Source organism: Rhodamnia argentea, chromosome 9, assembly GCF_020921035.1.
Source record: "Rhodamnia argentea isolate NSW1041297 chromosome 9, ASM2092103v1, whole genome shotgun sequence".
Lineage (NCBI taxonomy): Eukaryota > Viridiplantae > Streptophyta > Magnoliopsida > Myrtales > Myrtaceae > Rhodamnia > Rhodamnia argentea.
In genome coordinates, this window is record NC_063158.1 from 6284667 (window position 1) to 6311317 (window position 26651).

Below are 26651 nucleotides of genomic sequence, written 5' to 3' on the forward strand. Positions count from 1 at the left end.
AAAAAACTTATGGGTCAATGTTTTTTTGCGCATAGGTTCATTCTTAAAATGGCCAATTTGACCATAATCGGAAACCGAGGATTAAATCGGAAATGCAAATAGGTCCACTTTGTAAACTGCTCAAAAATTGAAATTGATTGGACCAAAATGCAATTAAAGTTGTAGGAATCAAATGTCACAACTGACTCAAAGTAAGAAAAATAATAGAAAGACCTCAAATGAATTTTTTCACTCAATTTGGGTTTTCGTTTGTGAAGACTCATGCATCCACAAATTGAATTTTTCAAATTTCCATAGGGAAAAATGAAGAGGGAATTAAAATAAAAATATTGGATATTTTTCTATATTTTTGTGGCCACAAATGTTATTTTTATGATTTTTGGGTATGTTTCTATTTTTGAAAAATATTAAAAATGCGAAAAATGTGAAGAATTATTTTTTGTTTAAAACTGGTTCCTTATTCTAGGCTAAGGTTCCCAAAGTTGTTTTTTTCAATTTTATGAATTTTTATGGATTTTTTCCTAAAAATTTTCTAAAGAAAAGTCGATTAAAAATCGGGTTCCTTATACCATGAATCCCGCAAAAGCTCAAACCTGAAAATTTTTCGTTAACGAATGATGTGCCATTCTAGGATCCGGGGATACCGGGAATCCCAAAGAAGCGTTATTCTGGGATCGGGGGTTACCAAGAATCCTGCCGAAACTTAGACCTGAAAATTTTTCCTTACCGAAAGAGGCGTCCTTTTAGGATCCGGGTTACTAGGAATCCTACATAAGCTTAAACTTACCGAAAGAGGCCATTTCGGGATTTAGGTTTACCGGGAATCCTGCAGAAGCTTAAACCTGAAAATGTTTTCTCACCAAAAGAGGCATCCTTTTGGGATTTGGGGTTACCGGGAATCCCGCAGAAACTTAGACTTCAAAATTTTTTTTTTCACAAAAGAAGTAGCGTTCTGGAATTTGGGGATACCAAGGATCCTGCAAAAGTTTAAACATGTAAATTCATTCTTACGTTTCGAGATCCGGGGATACTAGGGATCCTACATAAGTTTAAACATGTAAATTCTTTCTTACCAAGAGAGATAGCGTTATGAGGTCCGGGGATACCGGGGATCTTACATAAGCTTAAACTTGCAAACTCCTTCTTACCAAGAGATGTGATATTCTCCTGGGATCCGGGGTTACCGGGAATCCCGCAAAACTTTAAACATGAAAATTTTTCTCCACCAAGAGAAGATCATTGATCTTTTATGTGGTATCTATTATCGGATCGACAAAACTTTACAACTTAAATCAAAGTCGTGAAAAAGTTTGAGTGAATGCATTATGATGCCAGAGGTTATCCAAAATATCTTGCAACATGTTAAAGTGATAAAAAATCCCTTGTGGGAAAAGTTTGAATCCAACGATCTGAAATTACCAAAAGAGTTTAATTAAAACACTAATTGGAGTATTCTCACCAAAGAAGACTTCTCACCAATTTGAGATGACGGTTTTTTTTATTTATTTTGAAAACACTCGAATTTCCTATCAAACCTATAGTTAGGATTCGGGACTATTCGCAATGTATACATTTCGATTAATCAGGAGGTCTTCCGAGGGACCGTAATGTCGGGCTTGGTCAACGGTTTTCAAGAGGGACTCACGAATGAGTCAAGGCTATTAAACGGAAATCTTCGTCATCTGCTCCAGGTCTACAAGTCAAGAACCCTGTAAAATGAGAAAGAAATAATCTTGCTCGTACTTCTTCGAGCGAAGCTTAGAATCATTTAACTCTACGTTAATCCAAGTGCCTTAATCGGAAAAGGATTTTCAGGACTGTAACGTAAGTGAGGATTAAGGACTAAAAAGGTTTATTTTGGCTCTAGAATATACGAAAGGGTTTGACGCTGGTGATCATTGCAAATTTGCCACCAGTCCCGACCCTTTTGGATTATTTTTCTAAGAGTATCTTTAGTTTTCGAAATATATCAATAGTCTTTGGGGAGCACCTCAAGTTTTCGAAGTGCACATTTATCTTCGGAGAACACCTCTATTACGTCAAGATGGTTCAAACTTTTGTCTATGTTTTCATCACCTGAGTATGACATAACTATGTAGTATCTTTCGTGATCTAGCTCCCCTGGGGATTTTCTTTTACAACCATATCTCGCTGGGAATAAAGATATCATGGAATCTTTTAATGCTTACAAGATCAAACACATGATTTACAAGTGTACGAGTACTTCAATGGGCATTGCCTTTGCTTTTTACCGGGCGCTTTGCTTTTCTTGATGCCCAGGATTAGCTTTTTCTCCCTTTTTCTTTTTCGCCTTTTTTTTTATTTATTGAAATCCCACCTTTTCCTTTCTTTTTAGAAACAGAATTTTCAATGATTATGCTAGGTATACAAATTGAATCCCAACATGTTTAAAATAAATCTGGGAATTCTCTACAAATTCTGTCCTTCCGTCGCTTTGAAGTGATGTCCTCTTTGTGTTGAAATAGGTAATGATCACCAACGGGGTTTATGAAATGAATGTATAGGCTCAATTGGGCTGTGCAAAGTATAAAAGTGTATAGGATAGAGAAACGAATGCCTTTTGTCATCCTAAAGCACCCGAATTACCGTATAAGTTTAAATGTCAAGCAATACACGAAGATTGATGCTAGTCTGAACAAGAAAATTTATAACCATTTGCCTCCCGATACCACTCTCATTTGGCCTCGATGTGGGGTGGCTCTTGACAGAGGTAAAGAAATTAAACCACCGTTCAATGGGGTTATTAATGGTAACTAGGGGTTTGCAAAAAAGATCGCTCGGACCGGACCGGGATCGATGGTCCGGTTCCCGATTTTAGGGGGATTCGGTTCGGTTCTCGGTTCCTAAAATTGGAACCGGTGACCAGGCCGTCCGGTTCCCGATTCCAAGGCCCAGGACCGGACCGGACCGGTCCTTTTTAAATTTTTTTTTAAAAAAAAACAAACCTAACGTTTACCCGTTGTTTAGGTTTAGGTCATTTAGGGTTCGATCCAGAGCTGTCAATTGAAGAGGCATTGACTTCGCCGAGCTCGTGGTACACCGACCCTTGTTTCCTCGATCTCGAGCTCAATCGCGTCTTTTATCAAAGTGTGTATCCACTTTTTGGAACCGCGGACCGGAAATCCTTAGAACCGCCCGGGAATCGAACCGGACTGATGGTCCAGTCCGGTTCCCAATTCCGAGGGTGGCTGGTCCGGTCCGCAGTTTGGAAAAGTGGGAACCGGGACCACCGGTTCGGTTCCCGATTTTTGATGGGAACCGGACCGGATCGGGAACTGCTCAACCCTAGTTACTTGTAGTGTTTAGGATAGAGAAATGAATGTCTTCCATCTTCCCAATGTATGTTCTCACTGCGAATGACCCCTATGTCCGTAGGTTAAGGTTTTGCTATCTCTTCCACTCCACTCGTCTCTCAAGTGTGTGTAGGACGTGTTTGGATCGAGCTTGCTTCTGAGAAAACATCCTTTGAATAGTTAAAACAACTCTTGTTGAAAAAGTTCATTTCGTTTTCTTCAAAATTTTACCTCCCATTGGGATTTATGATGCATCATGCATGCTCTAGTCATGTTCAAATAACCTCCAATTTTTAAACATGAATACTAGCGAAGTGATTGTGAGAATTCTAAGCCTTTTCTAGACCTAAGAATTGAATACGTCCTAGATTCCTAGAAGTCTTAACATTCTAAGAAGAAAATACTCTGAAAGCTTTAAACCCTAAGAGATTAGGAAAATGAATACTTACTTGCCCGTCATGACTGAATATCCCTAGGGATATAAAAGGAATATGTTAGTGTATGTTCTCGAATTTTTGAGAAAATTGGACCGATACAACTTATCCTCGGTTATGCGCTCCAATTTAAAGGAGAATGCATGGGATGTGGAAATCTGTAATTTACTTAACAAGATAGGATTGCTAAGTATTGTAAAACTTCTTGAAGTTTTGGAATTTTAGAGGGACGTGACATTTACTTGTCCACCGTGATGGCGAGTCTCTATCAAGTTCGAACATTAAGTGTCGGTTCATGTTTTCAAACCCAAGACAAGTTGAAACGACACGGCCTTACTTTTGATTAGGCATTCCAATGTATAGATTATAGAAACTTGGTTGTCATGTTGACAATCCCTCTTCCTGTACCGGTGATGAGTCTCTCCTAGTATATTTTTTTGAAGTCTTTCACTCTCTTCTGTCTTGTATGTTTGCACCGATAGGTCATCTTTTTCAGGTTGTGTTAAACATTGCATGCCATTTTTCATCCTAAGAATTCCTGCTCAACAGCGTTGAATCCCTTTGGATGGGTCCATTGAGATTCTCGAAGTTCTTGACATTTCCTATTCAAGAAATAAGGAAACTTGCATTAGGATTTACATTAGAGAATGTGATGGAGGCGACACATTTTACTCTCCACTTGATCAAAGATCATTTCTTGAGCGTCCGATTTTCCAACGTTGATATTTCTTTTGATCCACGTGAGCCAACTCTTTCCTTCGAGTTCTTTTGAGTATCAATAATTTCCTGTTGAAAGGAGGACAAATTCATGTTAGGAATAGGATAATTGAAGATCAAATTAGAACGATATGAAGTTGCCCTTCACTTGAGTCAATATGTTGAAAATTTTGAGATTTTGCTCTAATGTGAACGACCTCTGTTGAATCCATCCATTCTATTTTTTAGAGGTGTTACTTACGAGAAAACTTATACCAGGTTTGCTTGATGGTTACGTATTTCTCTTGTGTCCATTGACTTGATAGAAATGAAATGTCTCACTTTCACATCCGGTTGCACAAACGATTCACTTACTCCGGCTAGGCGACACTTGCTCCGGCTAGGTGACGTTTGCCCCGCTTAAAGGGTTTAATTCTTTTCCACATTTTTGTCCAATTTGGAATACCCTTTGTTTGGGATTTTGACTTCTTTCTTCTTGTTTACCTCCCTTTAGGGTATTGCATCTTCAATGTTTGAGAAATTGTCTTTTACAGATGTCTTGTCACTTGTTATCTCCCTGATGACATTTTCCCTTTATTGGAGTTAAGAAGATATCTTATCGACACATTCAATATGGACAATCTCTACCAAATTCTTCCACCCGTCCTTGAAGGAATTGACCATGAGAAAACCCTTGCCTACATCAATGATCCATTTGCCCCAGTTGGGCGATGTCTGTCTCGGCCAAATGGCCTAGTACTTTTCCATATTCGCTTGCAATTTCCTATCCACTTTAAGGATGTCTTTGTACCTACACACGAAGAAATGAATGTCAACTCGTATTGTACGATATGTCATATGACCCAAGACAATATCTTCTAATTAAAATAACTTACGGTGGACTTTAAAACTTACTGGATAATCGAGAGGAAAATTTTACTGGGTGTTGAACTAAACCAAAATTGAATTCGACAAAAACTAGAAAATTACTCACCTTGTACGGATTGGATTAGGAATCGGTACACTTTCAAAGTAGTATATTAAAAGGACGACTTGCGCATACAAGTATCAAGTTTAGATTGGGAATACATGAAGTCGACCATCAAACAATTCGCCCTTACTACACTTCCTATAAGCTGCCGCCGCTAGCCACGGTTTTTTTTCTTTTCTGCCGCACAACTCGCCCTTATTTATTGGACCGGCGGTGGATGAACTCGAGCGGATAGTTCTAAGCTTAATTAAGCTATGGCTGCAGTGACCTAGCCCATTTGTTCTCACGGCCGAAATTAATTGAGGATTAATTAAATTAAAGAAAGGAATGGAGAAATATATGAGAAAATTCGGCAAAAAAGGGATCTCGTGAAGGGACGTACATTCGTAATCAATGAATAAAAGACAAGAACGAGAGAGAATTTGGCTGATTCTGTGGATATGGAAGTAAAACAAGAGAAGTAAATTAAATTTCAGCATGATTTCTTTCCTGAAAGAACAATTCTCTCACCGTTTGGAAAGGCCACGCGGGCGTCGTCTATAAAAGAGGAGGCTTCACACCACACGCGGGGATTCCGAATTTGACGATACACGGCCGAAGACCCCCTCCGCCGTCGCCACCTGTTGAAGACTCGGCTTCCGCCGAGACCCCTTCCATTGACCGACGCTGCCTGGTGCAGCCTCGACGAGTCACTGTCCTTCCCCGACGACGAAGCCTCCATTCCAACAGCCTGCACCATTCCCCCGCCGCTGTCCCCGACGTCGATTTGGTGGCTGCCGTGCGACGACGTTGCTGCCCTCCCTTCACGACGACGGCAAGGCTACCAGTCAGGGAGCATCCCGAGGATCCATTGTTCGCGATCCCATCGGCGATTCGTTATCCGTTCGAATTTGGAACCTAATCTCCGCAAATTTGGTGAATATCTTTATCCGAATCTATTTGAACATTGGATAATCTGACGATATATTTTGAGCTAGGTAACCGGTTAGGATTTATTTCCTAATCCACAAATATCAGATAATTTTTTATAGGTGGTGAACTATTAATTTAGTGGGTATTACGAAATTTGATAATTGATCTACCAGGCATTATATCAATTATCAAATTTAAATGAAATTGTGAAATATTCAAGTTGATTTTATCCGCTTTCCTTATTTGAATTGGTTCGAGTGGATCGTTATCTTGCATATCATTATCTGCATCTTTAAAAATTTTAAAAATTGTAGCTTATATATGAAATTTCATGTAGATTAAGTTTGCAAATTATTTTAGATAGAATTACATATTTTGAGTTAGATTGCATTCATAGGATAGAATTTTTTTATAGATACTAGATTTTAGAAAGACATTGCATTTAGGACAGAGTTTGCATGTTTCAAATAGCTTATCTTTAATAGGGATATATATGCTTTTGACATAATTTAATCAGGCATGTCATTAAATCCGGAAATAATAAAAATTTCATTTGCATGTCACATTTGCCACAACATTTAAGCATCTCATATAGTCGCATGTTATGATAATTAATTCCTAATGTAGCTTGAATGTTGGATTAATGTTATTTAATTGCATGTCATGTAGAGTTAGTCATGTAATTAATCAAGTTCATGCCATGTTAAATTAGAATTCACTTTCATGTCATTTTTGTATGCATTCGTCCTAGCTTAGATTGCATTCATTTATCTCCTTGATTAGAATTCATGTATTGCGCATAGTTTATTTCATATATAAGGTGAAAAACCAAAAAGAGAGAAATAATTGTTTTGCGTATGCTCCCTACCCACATTTACCTTGCATTTTTTGGTGCCTGATTTCATTGATTGCACATCTTAAAATCAATTAAGCTGCCTGCTATGTTTTCATAAATAAAATGAAATGGTATCGACAGGGCAATTCCTCGAACTCAAAATCTTTGGTTCGAAAGAATAGAATAATCCTCCACCTATTCGTAAACAGAATAGTGATGACTCCAAGTTAGACATATTGCATGTTAAGATATGAATTTGGGAGAGTTCGAGCCAAGAGTTAATTAAATAATTAGCTTAGCAGTCCGTTAGCGTAGTTTTGACAAAATTTAGGTCGTGACACCAACGCGTTATTAAAACAGTGGGATGACATCTTTCGATGCAAAATTCATTGGTAAAACTGGCTAAATTAGAGACTTGGGATGTTATGATGGTGACAAAGTTCATGACTCTACGAACCATAGACCCGGTGCCGTTTCTTCAACAACGCTAGTTCTTCCGCACGTGCTTGGTTAGTTTCTCATTAATCAATAATAAGGATAACAATTTTATTCTAATGATTAAAAATAAATTAATTATTTGACACTATCCTCTTACCACTATACGAACTCACTTCTAGAAAGTGAACATTGAATGAATGTTTATAAAGTATAACTTTTTAGTGGAAGGTGGGTAGCAAGCTTTTTTTAATTTACATGTTAATCCTTTCTCTTGGTCAACTTAATATGTAGATGAGGGTTAATTGGAAATTTAAAGCGAGACTGTTTACTTAGATATATAGATGTTTACTTGCTATAAGAGACTGAGGGGCTGTGCATATTGGTGTTGGCCTTTGCAGAAAGATGGAAAAGGATGCTTCGGAAGCTGTAAAACAAAAGCAAAAGAGCTACCTTAATCCTCCTCCTCCCGGCAATCGATCTTGTCCTTGGCTTGTGATATGCCATGGACGGGAAGGACAGAGGCAAACTTTCTACGACGTTTCAGAGTACCACCACCATACGAAAATCATTCCTGATCTGCACGACAAGTGGATCTGCCCTATTTCGAGTCACGAATGGTTGTTCACGGGAGATCGAGATTCCGGCGATTGCTGCCTTTGGAATCCGGCTTCTCTGGAGAAAATCCGGCTCCCCCCTTTGGAAGACCTTGCATGCTCTTTTTGTTTCTTGTCGTCTTCGCCAGGCGATCCTCAATCATATGTTCTGGTGGTTGATCGGGGAGAGGACATCATTGGATATTGCAAATCCGGCGAGGATACATTCAAGAGGCACAAGGTCGAACCTCACATCAGTTGTGCCACGATGTTCAAAGGGGAAATTTTCTTGCTGTTGCAGTATTGCGAATTGGCTATTGTCGACATAGAGAACTCAGAGCTGCGAATACGTATGTTGGGGAACAAAGATGTTAATTGTTCAAATCCCGAAGGCATACCGGCGTCGCGCGATTATCTAGTCCCATCCGGTGAAGACCTGTTAATTGTGGAAGAGATGATATTATTGGCGCTCCCGATGGGAAAAATCTACAGGTTCAATGTCTTCCGGATGAATTTTGAGGAAGGGACATGGGAGGAACTGAAAAGCATAGGCGACCGAGCAATTTTTCTTTCGGCTCATGGAGGAATTTCTTGCTCTCCAAAAGACTCAGGAGTTAAGAAAAATGCCATATATTTTGTAGAGGATGGCAATGGACATATTCGCATGTATGATTTGGAAGATCAGAGCATCTCAAAGGTATCGCCTTGCTCAAACATCAATTACCGTTCATCCAATTTGTATTGGATCATGCTGTAGGATCAACAAAATCAATGCTACCAAATATAATAGTGTTTCCAACTCCCCTTTTTATACGACATCCAAAATACACTGTCTCTTTGCTCCATTATGGATTTAAAGATAAAGATTTTCAAAAAAAGACATCCTTCAATTTGCTCTATTTTATTTGCTATTGAACCAAACCTAGCTATTTAAAATGGCTGTATTCAACTAACACTAGGAATGTTCCCTTTCAAGTTAACTCTCCTTGTAGGAATTATGTACTGGGAATCAGTGTAGCTTCAATCTAGGATAGTTATTTTAAACGAAGAGAGTTACCTACACATACGACTATCAATTTAGATCACGGATAATATTTCATCAACCGATCGAGTTACAATGCTACTTCGTTCGACTTGTAATGTGATCTTCACTTCTGCATTAAATTCTTGTATCCGTACATTTGCTACGAGAATGTACGTTTAAGACAATTGAGACAATGAGCGGTAACCCAATTATGCATGGAGCGGTAACACCGCTTGTAAATTGCTAAGCAGTAGCAGTGAAGTAGCACGACACCAGGAATAAAATGGAGGTGTCAGTACTGGTGTCTAACCACGAGTTTCGATCAATTGGAGCCAGTGTAAGAAATGTCTGCTTGCAATTTTTACATTTGAACTGGTGCAGCTTTCCACTGACTTGCCGCTTGCCTTTTCTTGTTCGTGGGAGTAGGAATGGAGTGCTTCCTATTGCCTCACATCTTTCTCTTTAAAATGTAAAAGAAAGAAGTAGGTTAAAAAACCTCCCCGGAATATCTAGAGACCAAATTTGACATGTCCTCCCCGTCTAAATTCACCTAAATCAACAAATGAACCAATCCGAACCATATAACCTAGCCAACATCGCCGGCGCCTGAATCGGCCAGCACAGCTCCGACCAAGTCTAGTTTTCCGGCGAAATTCGTTTTTGTAATTTTCATCGTCCGTCTTCAAATCAAATCAACCAAAGAGGTGTACAGAGACTTACTGCTAGAGCTTCGACAGTGTTTTAGCTAGCAGTTCAAACAAAAAAAAAATGGACATAAGCTAAATTGAAACACAAAACAAGTTCTACGATGCACGACTGAAGCTCAAAATCTAAATCGCACTAAAATCCATTAATCAAACACTTGGAAGTGCAGAATCACCGAATCAATGCTTAATTTAGAATCAGGTAAGTACAGGTAAAAACAGAGTTCGTGAGGGATCGAAATGGTGAACCTGTTGCAGCGGAGGAGCTCGCGATCGCTCCTTTGGCTCCACCATCTGTCTCTCGTCGCTCTCTAACTCGTGGAAGTGAGAATGGATCACGAGCTCTGCGCACGCTGGAATGGCTAAAAACATATTCATCCCCCTTTCAAACTCCCGCCCAAATCTGTTATGGCCAGCTGGCACGCGTGTATTCCACACGCCGATGCCAGCTGGCCAGTGCCGGAGGTGCATGGGTGAGCGGCCACTCACTTGCTGGTTAAATTGCCTTCCAACTGTTGAAGGCCTCTTTAACGTGGGCCAAACCCGTGGCCCATCCGAAACATTTTGGAAGACTGCATTGTTCTTCTGGCCCAACTAAAGGAGGTCCAAGTTATTTATTGTATCCGGGAAGCATACGATGTGCGGACTGGATTGCGAAAGCTCATGGGCTAAGACCTCTCCCCGCAATTGGATTTCTAAGCCCCCGACTCTTTTTAGATTTGTTGTGCTTTTGATGCTAGTTATGTTCATCTTTCCGGTACTGAAAGTTAATGAAAGTTTGTTTATTTGACCCCAAAAAAAAAAAGTATTGCGAATTGGCTATAGCCGACATAGAGAACTCAGAGCTGCGACTACGTGCATTGGGGAACAAAGATGTTTAATGTTCAAATCCCAAAGGCATACCGGCATTGCGAGATCTAGTTCCATCCGGCGAAGACCCGTTAATCGTGGCAGAGTTTATTTTCTCGCTGCTGATGGGAAAAATCTATGGGTTCGAGATTTTTCAGATGAATTTTGCAAAAGGGACATGGGAGGAACTGAAAAGCACTGGTGACAGAGCAATTTTTTTTTCCTGCTCGTGGAGAAATTTCTTGTTCTTCAAAAGACTCGAGAGTTAAGAAAAATGCCATACATTTTGTGCAGCATGGCTATGGACATGTTTGCATGTATGATTTGGAAGATCACAGCATTTCAAACGTCTGGCCTTGCTCAAACATTCATTACCATTCATCCTATTTGTATTGGATCATGTTGTGACGCTTAAAAAAAGGGTTCAGATACGCACTGCTACCAAATATAATCGTCATTTACTTGAGTTTAAATGCTTATATTTCGTTATTTGCCGCAAGAACGAACGCGCGCTTTGTTAAAGTTGCTTGACATTTGTAACCGTGATTTTCTAACATTTTTTTTTTTGGTCAGCGATTGAGAGGTGCTGGATTGGGAATCAGTGTGACTTCAAACTAGGACCGTCGTTTTATACTAAGAGAGCTACCTACATATACAAGTATCAATTTAGATCGCGGATAATTTTTCATGAACTAATGGAGTTGCACCGCTACTTTGCTCAATTTGTAATATAATCTTCAATTTCGTTTTAAATTCTTGTAGTTAGACATTTGCTACGAGAATTAACGTTTAAGGTAATCGAGACAATCAACGCCGGATTTGGCGATCCAATAATGAGCGGAGCAGGAGAGAAAGGCTCGGCCACCACGAAAAGTTAAATTTATTTGATACTCGGGGGCGTATATATATGTGTGTGTGTCACTAAACTATTTTCCTACGATATTTATCAGCACGTTTAAGCATTTGCATTTATGCTTAAGCTTCCTATAATATGTATTTATTGAAACAAAAAGTTATATTTACTTGATCAAGATTTCAAAAGAGAATTTTTTTCTTAAATCACAAATAAAAGTGATAAAATAAAAGCACATTGTTAGGATGCGACAAGTGAGGGGTTTTCGGCTCCGACATGGGATTGCTAAAAGAGTTCATCGAGCAATATCCGAAATAAAATATCATAAATATTGGAAAATTTTTAAATAAGAGCACGAAATGTCTTCATTTTCTCCAATTAGGCTGTGAAGTGGACATTGTTCAAAATAAAGACATGAAGTGATCATGACAGTTTCAAATAAGGGTCCGACCTTCTCACTGGTAAGGGCATTTTTACCCTTTGCTCTCTTTTTTTTCTTTTTCGAGGATGGTCGGTTTCCGGCGATGGTCGGCCACTAGCTATGCCCAAAGAGGGCTGGCGATGATGCCCTCGAAGCAACCCACGAGAGCTTGGGCGAGTGACCCTCGCCAACCTCGATAAGGTTTGCCGAGCCCTCATCCAAGAGCTAATCGCAGCAAAGAAAAAAAGAAATGAGAAAAATGAAAAAAAAAGCAAATAAAAAATCAAAATTAAATTGCCTTTGGACGAAAATGCCATTGATCGGCAGAAATTTTTAGCCGACCTGCGAGGAAGAACCTTATTTGATATCGACGTGGCCATTTCATGGCCTTATTCAAAATAAAGTCTACTTCATGCCCTTGTTTGAGAAAACAGTAGCACTTAAGGTCCTTAAACGAGGAAATATTATATTTACTTGATCCATATTTCAAAAGTGATAAAGTTGTTTTACTTAAATCACAAGTAAAAGCCTATTGTTAGGATGCGAAAAGTTTTCAGCTCCGACATGGGATTGCTACGAGAGCTCATTTGAGCAATATTCGAAATCGAATATCATAAATCAATGTACTTCCTTTCCCCTCCCTTTCTTTATAGAGTTTTACTTTACATTGTTCTTTATTAAATTGATTTTTGTTTAGAATAATATACATTACTTATTTTAATCTCTTAATGTAAAAACCCGTTACATTAATATAATATGATAGCATTTAATGGTGAAAAAATAATTGCGAATGGATCATGCGTCTTAGAAGGCTCAAATTTTACAAATATGTAAGGATCCGATAGTTATAGACTAATTTAAGTTAAACGGCATGAAAATAAAATCACCCCTAAAGTAAGTTTTTTCTTCCTGGTTACCTAATTTCTAGATAAATATCGAAAGCACTTTGATTTGAAAAAATATATATCCAACACGAGTAATGAATATTACCGCACAAACTACTATAATTTAATAAATTCAAGCGATCATATGATCATACGTTGTATTTAAGGCCGCTGTTTGTTTTAGATGATTAAGCTTCCGCATACGCCATCTATTAACTATAATATGAGATTAAAGCAGAGCTCGATAAGGTAAGGGATGCATTGGGACGTCCCGATCATTTCGGCGGCGGCCTTGAGGCATACTCTCTGCAATTTGAAACACTTCATATGAAAAAAGACCTTCTCTGCACAAGGAATCAATGAGATTCGAGAAAACAGCTTTGCTCACTAGCAAATCCTCTTTGGCATTTCATTACCTCCCAGAGCCTGAAAATCAATTTCCTCGTCTTCTCCCATATAGTTGTCGAAAAAATCCATATGCCAAAAGACTATGAATTACGTTGAGGCTGAGCGAGGCGGATCGGTAGCCGCGGAGATAGAGGTGGTCAAGGATGAGGGCTTCGTCGACATCCCGGTGGTAAGTGGAAATGGCCCTGATTAGGATAGGCGAGCACAAGGACACGACCCTTCCCTTCCGATACAAAAAAAGACACGAAAGAGTGAAAAAAGTGTGGCCCTTGTTTTTAATGTAAATTCATTCTAGGCTCCTTTTATTTATTTATTTATTTGTGAAATCATAAAATTGATATTTTATCATGAATATGTAAAATATACATTTACTATATAACGTGTCTCAAAGTATCGCAATTCTTTATTTTTCTAGAAATCACGTATCGGTATATCGTGTCTCGTGTCCTGTGTCATGTCAATGCTAGAGGCTACGTAGCTGAGATGTCGTAAAAAGTTTGCGTCTGTTCTTCACAGCCATGGGAAAGATCGATGGCCCGGAGGAGGATCGCAATAGCTTTTTGGCTGCGCTTTTACAAAAGCCGAGGCATTTTTTTTCTTCTTCTGCATATTCGTAACAATACTAGATAAAATGCAAGTTAACATCTATATATCGAACAGAGAGAAAAAAAAAAATCGCTTTGAGCACTCGTCTACGTGATACTTTAATATTATATAGCAGACTATTATCTAACTGTAATTAAGCTTGACTAGGGTTAGTACCATGGAGAACACTTGTGACCTCTTTTGCCCTCCTAATATTTGCAGATAAAGGTTTTCAAAACAAGGCACATCCCTTAGTTTTCACTGTATTGTACGATATGACCCAAGATGATACCTTCTAATTAAAACAACTTACGGTGGACTTTATAACTTACTTGATAATTGAGAAGAAAATTTTACCGGTTATTGAACCGAACCGAACCAAACCAAAATTGAAATCATAAAAAAAATAGGAAATGACTCACCTTGTACGGATTGGATTAGGAATCGGCATACTTTCAGAATGGGATACTCATTCTGTATTGAGATAGCGACTTGCGTATACAAGCATCAAGTTTAGATCGGGAATACATGAAACCAACCATCAAACAATTCGCCCTTTACTTGACGTCTTATAAGCTGCCGCCCGCCACTAGCCACGGTTCTTTTTCTTTTCCGCCGCACAATTCGCCCTTATTTATTGGACCGGCGGTGGATGAACTCGGGTGGATAGTTCTAAGCTACGGCCGAAATTAATTGAGGATTAATTAAATTAAAGAAAGAAGTCAATCATGCAAGATTGGAACAGAATAATGATCTCGGGCGCGCCCATACGCAGTGGGAAGAAGGGAAATTGGCTGATTCTGTGGATATGGAAGTAAAACAAGAGAAATAAATTAAATTTCAGCATGACTTCTTTCCTAAAAAGGAAAAATCCCCCCACGTTTGGAAAGGCCACACGGGTGTCGTCTATAAAAGAGGAGGCTTCACTCCATACGGCAGCGAAACTAAGAGAGCGTGAGAAGCAGAGAAAGAGAGAAACGAGAGAGAGAGAGGAAGTTCAGCCGAGGTCTCACGGCCGAAGACCCCCTTCCGCCGTCGCCACCCGTTGAAGGCTCTGCTTCTGCCGAGACTGCCCCCTTCCATCGACCGATGCTGCCCGGTCAATCCACGCCGAGCTAATCCCGCGTCAACAAGTCACTGTCCTTCCCCGACGACAAAGCCTCTGTTCCAACAGCCTGCGCCGTTCCCCCGCCGCTGTCCCCGACGTCGATTTGGTGGCTGCAGTGCGACAACGTTGCTGCCCTCCCTTCACAACGACGGCAAGGCTACCGGTAGTTTTCCAATTCAGTGAGCATCCGGCGGAGCTATCGCTCGTGATCCCGTCCGCGATCGTTATCCATTCGAATTCGGAAAGTAATCTCTGCAAATTAGGTGAATATCTTCATCCGAATCAATTTGAACATTGGATTATCTGAGATATTATCTGAGCCGGTTAGGATTTATTTCCTTATCCACAAATCACATATAATTTTTTATAGGGCCTTAGATGAATTATTAGGTATTACAAAATTTGATAGGTTGATCTAGAAGGCATTATATCAATTATCATATTTAAGAGAAATTGCGAAATATTCTAACTTGATTTTATCCACTTTCTTTATTTGAATTGATTCAAGTGGATTGTTATCTTGCATATCTTTACCAGCATCTTTAAAAATTTTAAAAATATAGCTTATAGATAAGATTGCATGTAGATTAAGATTGCGAATTATTTTAGATATAGTTACAGATTTTGAATTAGTTTGCATTCACTGGATAAGAATTTTATAGATACTAGATTTTAGAAAGACATTGCATTTAGGATAGAATCTGCATGCTTAAAATAGTTTATGTTTAATAGGTTGGTTTAGGTCAATTTAATCCCTAAACTATAGTAGATAACTATTCTTTTGACATAGTTTAATCAGGCATGTCATTAAATCCGGAAATAATAAAAATTTCATGTACATATCATATTATATGTCACATTTGCCACCTCATTGAAGCATCTCATATAGTCGCATGTTAGGGCAATTAATTCCTAATGTTGGTTGAATGTTTGATTAATGCTATTTAATTGCATGTTATGTAGAGTTAGTCATGCAATTAATCAAGTTCATGCCGTGTTAAATTAGAATTCACTTTCATGTCCTTTTTGTATGCATTCATCCTAGCTTAGATTGCATTTATTTATGTCCTTGATTAGAATTTATGCTGCACATAGTTTATTTCATATAAAAAGCGAAAACCAAAAAGAGAGGAATAATTGTGTTACGTATGCTACCTATTTATATTGAGTTTTTTGGTGTCTCATTTCATTGATTGCGCACCTTAAAATCAATCAAGCTGCTTGCTACGTTTTCATAAATAAAATGAAATGGTATTGAAATGGCAAGCCTCCGAACTCAAAATCTCCGGGGGCAACTATTCATAGTCATCATGGAGAAATCCTTTATGAAGGAGACGTATACAATACTTGAATTCTCGATGTAGATGCTACATAGTTGGTTCTCATCTTTAGAGACTACGAGTGTAATAGGAACATCCGTCGATAAAAGAATCGCCCTAAGATGATCATCTCATGGCTATTGAGAACGAATCAAATCAAATGATTTTATTTCTCAATCTTTCTGACTTTCTCTACGGAACCAAGGACGAAAAGATTCTTCGTAAAAATACTCCATATATTTGTGAATAGATTAGTGGCGACTCCAAGTTAGATATATTGCATGTTAACATATGAAGTTGGGAGAGTTCGAGCTAAGAGTTAATTAGATAATTAATTTAGCAATCCGTTATACTAGTTTCGGCGAAATTTAGGTCGTGAAACATTCGCGTTATAAAAAAGAGTGGGATGACATCTTTTGATGCAAAATTCACACGTAAAACTGGCTAAATTAGGCTTGGGATATTATGACGGTAACAAAGTTGACGATTCTCTGCAATTAACCAAGAAATATTTGCCTACCCGTTCTAGGTTTAGTCGATGCCAACTAAAGGCGGTGATTTGTGGTAGCACTCAAAGATAATCACCAAAGTCAGATTAAAGATTTGGACATACCGATCAAAATCACGAGTTGATTATCGGAGATGCTAAAAGCAAAGAATTGATTGCTTTTTTCCTATCCTTGATGTTCATCTTCTTGATAACCATATGATCTATCTTGTGTAACTTTTTTCGCTTTTTCAATTTACAAGTTAATCCTTTCTTTTTGCCAATTTAATACGTAGATGAGGATTAATTGGAAATTTAAATGAGACTGTTTGCTTAGATATATATAGATGTTTACTTGCTATAAGAGATTGAGGGGCTATGCATATTGGTGTAGGTCTTTGCAGAAAGATGGAAAGGGATGCCTCGGATGTTGTAAGACAAAAGCAAAAGAGCTACCTTAATCCTCCTCCCCGGGGCAATCGATCTTGCCCTTGGCTTGTGATACTCCACGGATCGGAAGGACAGAGGCAAACCTTCTACGACATTTCGGAGGGCCGCCACCATACGACGATCACTCCCGATCTGCGCAACAAGTGGATCTGCCCTATTTCGAGTCACGAATGGCTGTTCACGGAAGATCAAGATTCCGGGGATTGCTGCCTTTGGAACCCCGCTTCTCTGGAGAAAATCCAGCTCCCCCCTTTGGAAGACCTTGCTTGCTCTTTTTGTTTCTTGTCGTCTTCGCCCAGCAATCCTCAATCATATGTTGTGGTGATTGATCGGGGAGAGGACATCATCGGATATTGCAAACCCGGCGAGGATGCATTCAAGAGGCACAAGGTCGAACCTCACATCAGTTGTGCCACGATGTTCAAAGGGGAAATTTTCTTGCTGTTGAAGTATTGCGAATTGGCTATTGTCGACATAGAGAACTCAGCGCTGCGAGTACGTGCGTTGGGGAACAGAGATATTAATCGGTTAGATCCCAGAGGCATAGCGGCGGTGCGCAATTATCTAATCTCATCCGGCGAAGAATTGTTAATCGTACAAGAGATGATATTACTGGCACAACCGAAGGGGCAAATATACGGCTTTAAGGTTTTCCGGATGAATTTTGCAGAAGGGACATGGGAGGAACTGAAAAGCATCGGCGACCGAGCAATTTTCTTTTCTGCTTGTGGGGCAGTTTCTTGCTCTCCAAAAGACTCGAGAGTTAGAAAAAATGCCTTATACTTTGTGGAGAATGGCGATAGACATATCCGCATGTATGATTTGGAAGATCAGAGCATTTCAAAGGTGTCGCCTTACTCAAACATCGATTGCCGTTCATCGTATTCACGATGGATTATGTGGTGACACTCGAAAAAAGATTGAGATACGCACTGCCACCAAATATAATGGTTTTACTTCTGTTTAAGTGCTTATGCTTCGTTATTTGCTGCAAAAACGTACCCTGTTAAAGTTGCTTGACATTATAATCGTGGTGTTCTAAGGTGCTGGATTTTGGAATCAGTGTAACTTCAAACTAGGATAGTTGTTTTATATACAAGTATCAATATAGATTACGACTTCATGAACCAATCGAGTTGCACGGCTACTTTGTTCAATTTGTGATATAATCTTCGATTCTGTTTTGAATTCTTGTATTCGGATGTTTTTCTACGAGAATCTACGTTTAAAGGCAATTGAGGCGATCAACACCGGGCGTGGTGATCCAATTACGAGTGGAGCAAGAGAGAAAGGCCCGGCCACCACCAAAACAAAACCCCGCTGATGAAATGCATTCGCGGGAGACCGGTTGTCGTCAAACTGAATTGCGTATTGGGAGAATTCTTCAACAGAAATTTTCTTTCCGATCACTTTCGTCCTCGTTTCTACACGCGATGAAGCAATTAGCTGATCAAGGAATTGAGTTGGTCTCTTTGTTGGGAATCAAGAGCGAGAGAGTGGTTATCTTGTTAGGTGAAGCTCTCGAGTATTGATCGATGCACAGTGATTGACCAATATTTCAATACTCATCGCATGATCCATAAATAAAAAAAAAAGAAGAAGCTAAAATTAGAATTAACATAATAAAAAATACAAACTTAATTAGATTAAAAAATAAACTAAAAATTCCAAAAAAGGACGTATGTATCAGATGTCTTTTAAAACTTACAAAAAGTGCATTCTAAGTCCTAAAACTTGTCGGTTTGGTGCAATCGAATTTTTCCTTTTAACTCCGTTAATTTGGACTAATGGAAAATACTGACATTTTTTTTTAATATTTTCTCTCTCTTACGTGGTAATGATGTGGTTAAAAAAAATGTTGTTTTTGTCCAAATTGGTGCCTGATTTCCAACGTTATCTTCTTTTTTAATATAATTTTTAGCATACTTATACGTCTATTTTGAATAAAATATATTTTAAGCAATTAGAGTTGGAGCTCATTTTTAAATTTAAGTTTAAATTATCTTAATTTATGTTAACTTTTTTAAGTTTAGAAGTCCATGTGATTTTTTTTTTTTTGTCGATTTAGCACTTAAGTGATCCTGCGCAAACTTTTGGTATTAAAACGAGCGCCGTACATGACTTTTGGTACTTCTAGTATTCATTTGCCCTAGAAATCCGATGTGGCCTTTTTTTTAATTAACATTTGAAGCCAATGTGGCTCGCCGAATGTCCAGTCAAAATCCAACACATAAAACAACGTCGTTTAATTAATTTCTCGAGCCTTTTTTATTTATTTTATTTTGAGCAAAATTTATATTTTAAGATAGATAACATCTTGCCATGTCATTTAATTTAGTTTAGCATTGCATATAGCTTAGTTTGCATTAAATAAGAGAAAACCCAAAAAAAAATCATGTTATGACTGGCTTGGCTTGCATTTCTTTCGTTGATGCAATTTATTTACTTTGATTATTGGGTGTTATTTCTTGATTGCGCCCCCGCATGAACATCTTCACATATACTATAATTAGGTCCTAGAATGAATTCAAACTACCCGTAAAACATCCTTTTCAACGATACTGATTTTTCAATGGTATCGACATGGCGTTAGAGAAATCTAACGTAACCAAATCCCCGAATTCACAATCTTTTTTTCGTAAAAGTAGAATAATCCTCCAGTTATTTTACTTTGGTGTCTAATTGACCTACCATAAATTGAGTAATTGCGAGAAAATTGATTTGCAAGTTAACAACTTCAATTAAGTTGTGGTATGGCCTTGGGAGAATACGAGCTAGATTTAAAAACTTACTTATCTAATAGCTTAATTTTAGATCGCGACAACTAACCACCATTTTTTTCCTCTACCACAGAATCGCCATTAGCCACAGAGAATACGGTGCCTCGACAATTCTCGATCACAGTAACATGAAGGCGAATTCCGATCGGGTAAATATCAATTCTCGTCTTGTTTCTTCTTCTTTTAAAAAACACATGTTATTTTTCTTTGCTATCACTTGCGTCCTTCATCACTAAAAGATTATGCCAGTTGATTATGGTTTTGACTATTTATGTTGTGTTTGGTTGTTAGGATATAAGTCATGATAGGATGTATCTTGTCCTTTGTTTAGTACCTATCTAGGAAATGATAAAAGGGATATAACTCGAAATAAAAAAATCCTAAAAGAGGGGGTGAAATAGATCATGATAGAATTTCTCAAAAGAATAAACACGGGAAGAACCTGATTTTTCCACAACCTTGTTATTTAATTGTTTGTTTAGCATGATATGATATCACGTCTCTCATTCTTTTACCGCTTTAAAATTTTCAACATTCGAAAGTGGTCTCGACATGCTATGAAAAACTCGATGTTGATCCTCATTCTTTAACCTTTTGGATAACCTATATGAGTGCATCTTCAATTTGTGAAAAAAATGTCGAATAATTAGATTGTTCATCACTTGTCTACTCACTTGACAAGACAATGAGCAAGGTCAATGGAGATTCTCAAAAGATTGGACTCCAAATCAAGTCCAGCAATTCTACTAGTTCTATTCCGTCGATGTTGTGCTCGAATTTAGGTAATACAAACATCTGCTCAATAATAACTCACTTGTCAAAACTCATTATTGAATAGTTTCTAAAGCATCCATGTTTCAACAAAATAGAATCGATCTCGGCCACATCTTGCCTTTATTTATCTGACTTTAAATCTGTAATTTACCAAATAGTAGATATGTAATGACAAAATCCTTGGATATCTTATCCTATCCTATTCAGTTCTATCTGACTAAAAATATGGATGACCAAAAGTAACCTTAGTGTCTTGGAGGTCTACGTAATATTACGGATAATGAAGACTTTTTTCTTTGGCCAATGCATTATTAAAAAAGTGGGATGACATCTTTTGATGCAAATTTCATTGGTGAAACTGGCTAAATTAGAGGCTTGGGATATTATGACGGTCACAAAGTTCAGGATTCTCTGCACTTAACCAAGAAATGTTTGCCTACCTGTTCTAGGTTTAGTTGATGCGAACAAAAGGCGATGATTTGTCGTAGCAATCAAAGATAATTACCAAAGCCCGATTAAAGAAAACATAACTTGGACATACTGATCAAAATCACGAGCTGATTATCGAGAGGCATAATCTTTTCCTGTTCTAGGTTCAGTTTATACAGAGTGTAACTTTTTCGCTTTTTTCAATTTACATGTTAATCCTATTCTTTTGGCCAATTTAATATCTAGATGAGGGTTAAAATGCAGTTTGAATGCTACCTAAGGAAAGAGAGAAAAAAAACATTACAATGATATTTTAAAATATCCACGTCAGCACCCAGCAGTGCCATGTAGGACTGCCGTTGACCATGAAATCGATTTTCAGCCAAAATTGACCTGACGTAATTAATTGGCAAAACATTAAGACTGAATTTACCACAATGCAATAGACTTAGGAATTTTCGGACAGTTTTCCCATTATTCTCGAGATATACCTTTCGATGACAGGCATTTATATCTGATGGGAACCATTCCCTATACCTACACATGTATGAATTGCGGAATAATATGCCCAAAATCAATATGTAACACTGATCAAAAGTGTACGTCGAGCAAGGAACAGAGCATCTTTTGTTTGACCATGCCGGATGTGAATAAGGAAAGTCATCTGTAACACTTAATTTGAATGGAGTGGTTAAGAGATGATGGAAATGATTTGAAGTTATTACGAAAGAGAGGAAAAGAAAAGAAATTGAGAGCTTGAGTAAAATGCAGTTTGAATGCTACTTAAGGAAAAAGAATTGAATATGTATGTAAAATGGATTAGGTACATTTTATGATATCAAGAGAACCTAATAAATATTATAAATATATTTTATACACACATGACCCATTAATTGCAGTATTACAGAGGTCCCTCCCACCTCTCCTGTAAAAAGAACAGGACGACCTTCTTTTGCCACCTTTACGGCATCAAACTTGCTTTCATCTTCACCTATCAATCTATAAGCAGACCGCTCTGATGAAGCACCCTATACATAAATGAAGCGATCAGTCAAATGCATCAAATGCTTGTGGCAATTCTTCATTGCGCTAAATTACCTCATTCAATGACTAACTTCACTTCACCGGCAAGCAGAAACTGGCAAGCTTCAATCATAATCAATATGGAAAGGGGGTGAAATGTTTACCTGACAGTATATGGGCTCATTTAGAAGAGCATAAAGAGGATTTGTATCAAAACCCAACCAATTCTCAAACTGCACACATCTATTGACTAAGGTTGAGTTTGATGTATATTGTAACCCACCAACAAATCATGTAGACGCACGTCATTAGATCTTACAGTTTTCAAGAAGAAGTAACTGATTTGCTTCAATGCCTCAGGTACTAAAATAGGATCCCAAGCACTCTCAAGCCTGTGTTCAAGTCCACAAGAAAGGATGGTCATTAGAACTTGAAAATCTGTCCTCTTACATAGTGCGATCGCTCGAAGCTAGCACTGAATCCTAAGCCAGAAAGACCGAGAGTTTGGAAACCCCTAGGCGTCAAGATGCCACCAGAAGGAAGAATCACCTGCAATTCAATAGAAACAAGAGAAATTAAGCACAAACGTTAACAGCACCAGAGTTCTGTCAATCTACTTGATATCTCACCCTACCACCTTCACATTCTGCAAAGTACTTTGCAACTTCACGAACAACTTCTGCATCCTGACGATACCTCTTGGAGTACTTCTCACTTTGAATAGTAACCTGCTCCGAGCTTGCTTTATATACAGCATCTGCAGTGCATCCATTTGCAATGGGTGGAATTCCACCAGTTATAAGGACTTGTTTGAGTCCTGGAGGAGCAAAACTCAAATAAGTTACTGCACAAAAACCGCTGAAACTCTGCAAAAAGGAGAAGAGAGTCACTAAAACTAATCATGACACCAAACGTATGGGGGGATAGAACAGAGGGAAACAAATTGAAGAACTGATTACATCTTGTTGGTAACGAACGAGAGTAAGCACGCGCATTTCAGCAATTCAGAAAGCAAAATTCTTGTCACTGAATGCTTGGTCCGCTAAAGTCTAGAGCAGTCGAATGGAAAACTGAAATACCTGACCCAAAATTATCCAAGGTCCAGCATCGGGAACAAGACGCACTCGAATAAACTCAGCATCGTTTATAATATTATCTGCCCGAAAATGTATCAAATAATTAGCCAGGTTCTCTGCAGATTTTATTTGCAAGATCGATGAAACGGTCAATGGAGTAGATAAGTCTGTCCCACGCTGCAGTTCAACAACACTTATGAGATTAAGCAAGGAAGTATTGACTATGAGACTAAATTTTACTGACTAATTTTCTAGGTAATGCCTGCAAGATCATGCCTGATCCATCAAGATCACACGAAATTCTTCACATGCTCTGTGTAGCCATCCGCTGGATTCAGTGGGTCTTGGGGACTCAAAACCAGGTCCACCTTGTAGATACAACAGGTATGGCAGTTGTTGCTCTTCTTTCACAAGTGAAGCAAACAAATTATAATGGTAGAAACAGGTCAAACAGATACAGTTAAAGATTGTTTAGACCAATCAATACAATGGAAAAAATACTGTGCTTTGAATTAGTGGGGTGTTTCTCTCTTCATACGAATCCATAGATGCGAGAAAAATAATTTCTTAACTGAAGCATTTGCAGTGGGAGTTCTCCTAAGGAGCTTCTCTCTTCATATGTGAATTGTGTACTCAACTGCGAAAGTGGAAATTGCCAGAAAATAGGAAAGCTTTCTAGACAAACGATTTTTTTTCCCTAAAGTTGGCATAGGCCATTCTCATTTTAAAGAAGATAGAGATGACAACTCCATGGTTGAGAAACCAGTACAGCAGGTCATAGTATAAACAAGTGCTATTTAAACAATCCAAATTCTGTTCGAATTACTTTCTAGGAACATCCCATGAAAACGAGGAATCACCATATCTCGATGAACGTGGCTCCACCACAAAATTGAATACTTTCTCATATATTGGAGACAGTCAATAGCTGTCCTGCGCTTCCAACATAGTGGAGGCATGAACAGTATTCATTACTACAGGGTGTGCAACTTCCATACATTTGCATCGGCCTCGCTCAGTTCGAACAGACCTAGTGGTTGAGGTTGTTTTATTTTTTTCCCTTTTTTCTGAGAAGTGTCGTGTTGTCGTTGTCCTCATCGTCACACTAGTGCGCCGATGCATAGGATGCTCTTAACGGTCACAAATCACAGTGATGAGACCCCCACAACGTAAAGACAAGAGAAGGCTTTTATACACTGGTTAGAGTCAACAGATGTCGACTTATGAGTAAGATTCGAAATGGTGAAAGAAACCCAGTAGAGGAATATAAATGGACCTTCAACTGGATGCGCTCATTGAATCAAGTAAACTAAAACGAAGAAACCAAAATTCATCAGTGTGGTCCAAGCCCGAGAAGACTTTGATCAAAGTTGGATCTATCAATTCCAGCAACGAGAACTACCACGTGATTTGTGAATAAGAATCAAATCCCATTTCTAAACAATCTAAGCCTTGGATTCGCGAGAAAAAAGTTTACAGCAATTCAACACAAGGAACTGACTTCGTAATCGTAATTACCCGCAACGACTTCGCGGGCGAAGACGGAGATCTTCTGCGAAATGTTCCGATCTGCCGAATAATCGAGGGGAACAGCGAAGCAATGGTCCCGGAGCCGTAGCTCAGGCACCGAATACCACTCTCCGGCGATTTGCTCCGGCGAGGTCTCGCCGTTGGTGGCGCTGGAGTTCGCCATGGACGCGAATCTTCGAGCTAATTTAATTACCGTCAGGTGAGAGCGTAGGCAGATCGGACGTGCATCGGTTGAGGGGGGAAATTACTCAATTCATCTTGCCCGTTGGATTGGACTATCGTTGTTTTGTCACGTCCGTACTCAATGGCGCAGAGGGAGCGCGTAACGAGAAGCCTCGAGGAAGGGGCGTGAAGCACACGAGCGAGGGATGTTGCTTTGACCGTGGGATGGATCGTTGACTTCTTATTGGGGAGGGGGCGAACCGGTCTGGTGGAGTCATTTGACCAACGTGCTATTGACCTGAAGGCTGAAACGCCATCGATAGGGGCTAAGCGTCGAGAACTTTGTTCCCATTTTCAACCACAAGTCATTTTATTCTATGCAGAAACTTTGGCAAGTCAATCAGTTAGATTTCGCCCCAAAAAAAAAAAAAATATCAGTTACATACCCACGAAATACGAACTTGAGGTCTAATTAAGATGAATTTCGAAAACAATCCAACGGAGTTTCGAAGAACGGGCGACTCGGAATCAGATGATATGCACTAATGATTGGTGCCAGCTCTTGTTGAGCAGAAACAACAATTACCGAAAACTACTTATCCTCACTTTTCAGTATGGTTTTCAAGCCTAATGAAGTCATTTTCACAAAACAGAGCACGTTTCCCACATCAAGGTTCAGCACTCAGCTTTTCTCTACAAAGCGCAAAAATAGCAAAAGGGAAAACATGAAGGTAGAGAACAAGTGACTTCTTCGTGAAGTGCTTAAGTGTTCCGGCAGGTCGGCTACCGCCGCCGCCGATAACCGCATTGCCGATTGACCAAGAAAAGCCAAATCATAACCGAGACGGACGAGGAGCCGCCTCCTTCCCTCACTTCTTGTGAGTCCGAACATGATGGATCGGTTGACTCAATGTGTCGAAAGCTTGCGTGCAATCTTGAGAGACAAACTCGGCCTTTCCATTTCCATGGACTTTTCGCTTCCCTTTCTTGATTTTGGGAATGGGAATGGAGTGCTTCCTATGGCCTCCCATCTGTAAAAATTCTTTTCGTTGATATGCTCCTTAGGACATTTCTATCTCCAAGTTAAATAAGTAGGTAAAACGGATTTAGATATGCACTGCTGCCAAATATAATCGTCATTTACTTGTGTTTAAATGCTTATACTTTGTTATTTGCTGCAAGAACGTACGCTTTGTTGAAGTTGCTTGACATTTGTAACCGTGATTTTCTAACGTTGTTTTTTTTTAATTTTTGGTCAGCGATTAAGAGGTGCTGGATTGGGAATCAATGTGACTTTAAACTAGGATAGCTGTTTTATGCTAAGAGAGTTACCTACATATACAAGTATCAATAATTAGATCATGGCCTTATTCGCAATAGAGTTCAATTCGTGCCCTTGTTTGAAAAAACAATAGCACTTCAGGTCATTATTTGAAAAAATATTATAATTACTTGATTCATATTTCAAAGGAGATAAAGTTGTTTTCCTTGAATCACAAATGAAAGTGACAAATAAAAGCCCATTGTTACAATGCCACGAGTGAGGCTTTTCGGCTCCGACATGGGATTGTT

At 38.8% G+C, this 26651-nt stretch overlaps 3 protein-coding genes across 3 annotated transcripts; 1 reads left to right on the top strand and 2 right to left on the bottom strand.

Annotated features, from left to right (window-relative positions):
- Nucleotides 1-8022: 8022 nt before the first annotated feature.
- Nucleotides 8023-8970, top strand: LOC125316640. Its single transcript, XM_048285477.1, has one exon. It carries the CDS (start codon nt 8023-8025, stop codon nt 8968-8970), a length of 948 nt encoding a protein of 315 aa, XP_048141434.1.
- Nucleotides 8971-22136: 13166 nt separating this feature from the next.
- Nucleotides 22137-23306, bottom strand: LOC115748592 (proline iminopeptidase-like). The gene is made up of 6 exons (XM_048285478.1): nt 23271-23306; nt 22941-23177; nt 22742-22860; nt 22631-22703; nt 22476-22544; nt 22137-22316 (listed from the first exon to the last, which is right to left on the bottom strand). Exons 1-6 carry the CDS (start codon nt 23304-23306, stop codon nt 22137-22139), a joined length of 714 nt encoding a protein of 237 aa, XP_048141435.1.
- Nucleotides 23239-25138, bottom strand: LOC125316566 (proline iminopeptidase-like). Its single transcript, XM_048285225.1, has 3 exons — nt 24904-25138; nt 23664-23798; nt 23239-23564 (listed from the first exon to the last, which is right to left on the bottom strand). Exons 1-3 carry the CDS (start codon nt 25078-25080, stop codon nt 23361-23363), a joined length of 516 nt encoding a protein of 171 aa, XP_048141182.1. The 5' UTR covers nt 25081-25138; the 3' UTR covers nt 23239-23360.
- Between the last annotated feature and the right edge of the window lie 1513 nt (nt 25139-26651).

Bases quoted from the DNA above. Each gene is read 5' to 3' on its own strand.
- LOC125316640 (XM_048285477.1), top strand. From the start codon at position 8,023: ATGGAAAAGGATGCTTCGGAAGCTGTAAAACAAAAGCAAAAGAGCTAC.
- LOC115748592 (XM_048285478.1), bottom strand. From the start codon at position 23,306: ATGCGCGTGCTTACTCTCGTTCGTTACCAACAAGAT. The intron at 22,545-22,630 runs GTAAGATCTAAT...AGATGTGTGCAG, and splicing joins GTTACTTCTTCTTGAAAACT to TTTGAGAATTGGTTGGGTTT. The intron at 22,317-22,475 runs GTAAACATTTCA...ATTTATGTATAG, and splicing joins ATGAGCCCATATACTGTCAG to GGTGCTTCATCAGAGCGGTC.
- LOC125316566 (XM_048285225.1), bottom strand. From the start codon at position 25,080: ATGGCGAACTCCAGCGCCACCAACGGCGAGACCTCGCCGGAGCAAATC. The intron at 23,799-24,903 runs AATTACGATTAC...TTTGCTTCACTT, and splicing joins CCCGCGAAGTCGTTGCGGGT to GTGAAAGAAGAGCAACAACT. The intron at 23,565-23,663 runs GCATGATCTTGC...GTTGAACTGCAG, and splicing joins GTGTGATCTTGATGGATCAG to CGTGGGACAGACTTATCTAC.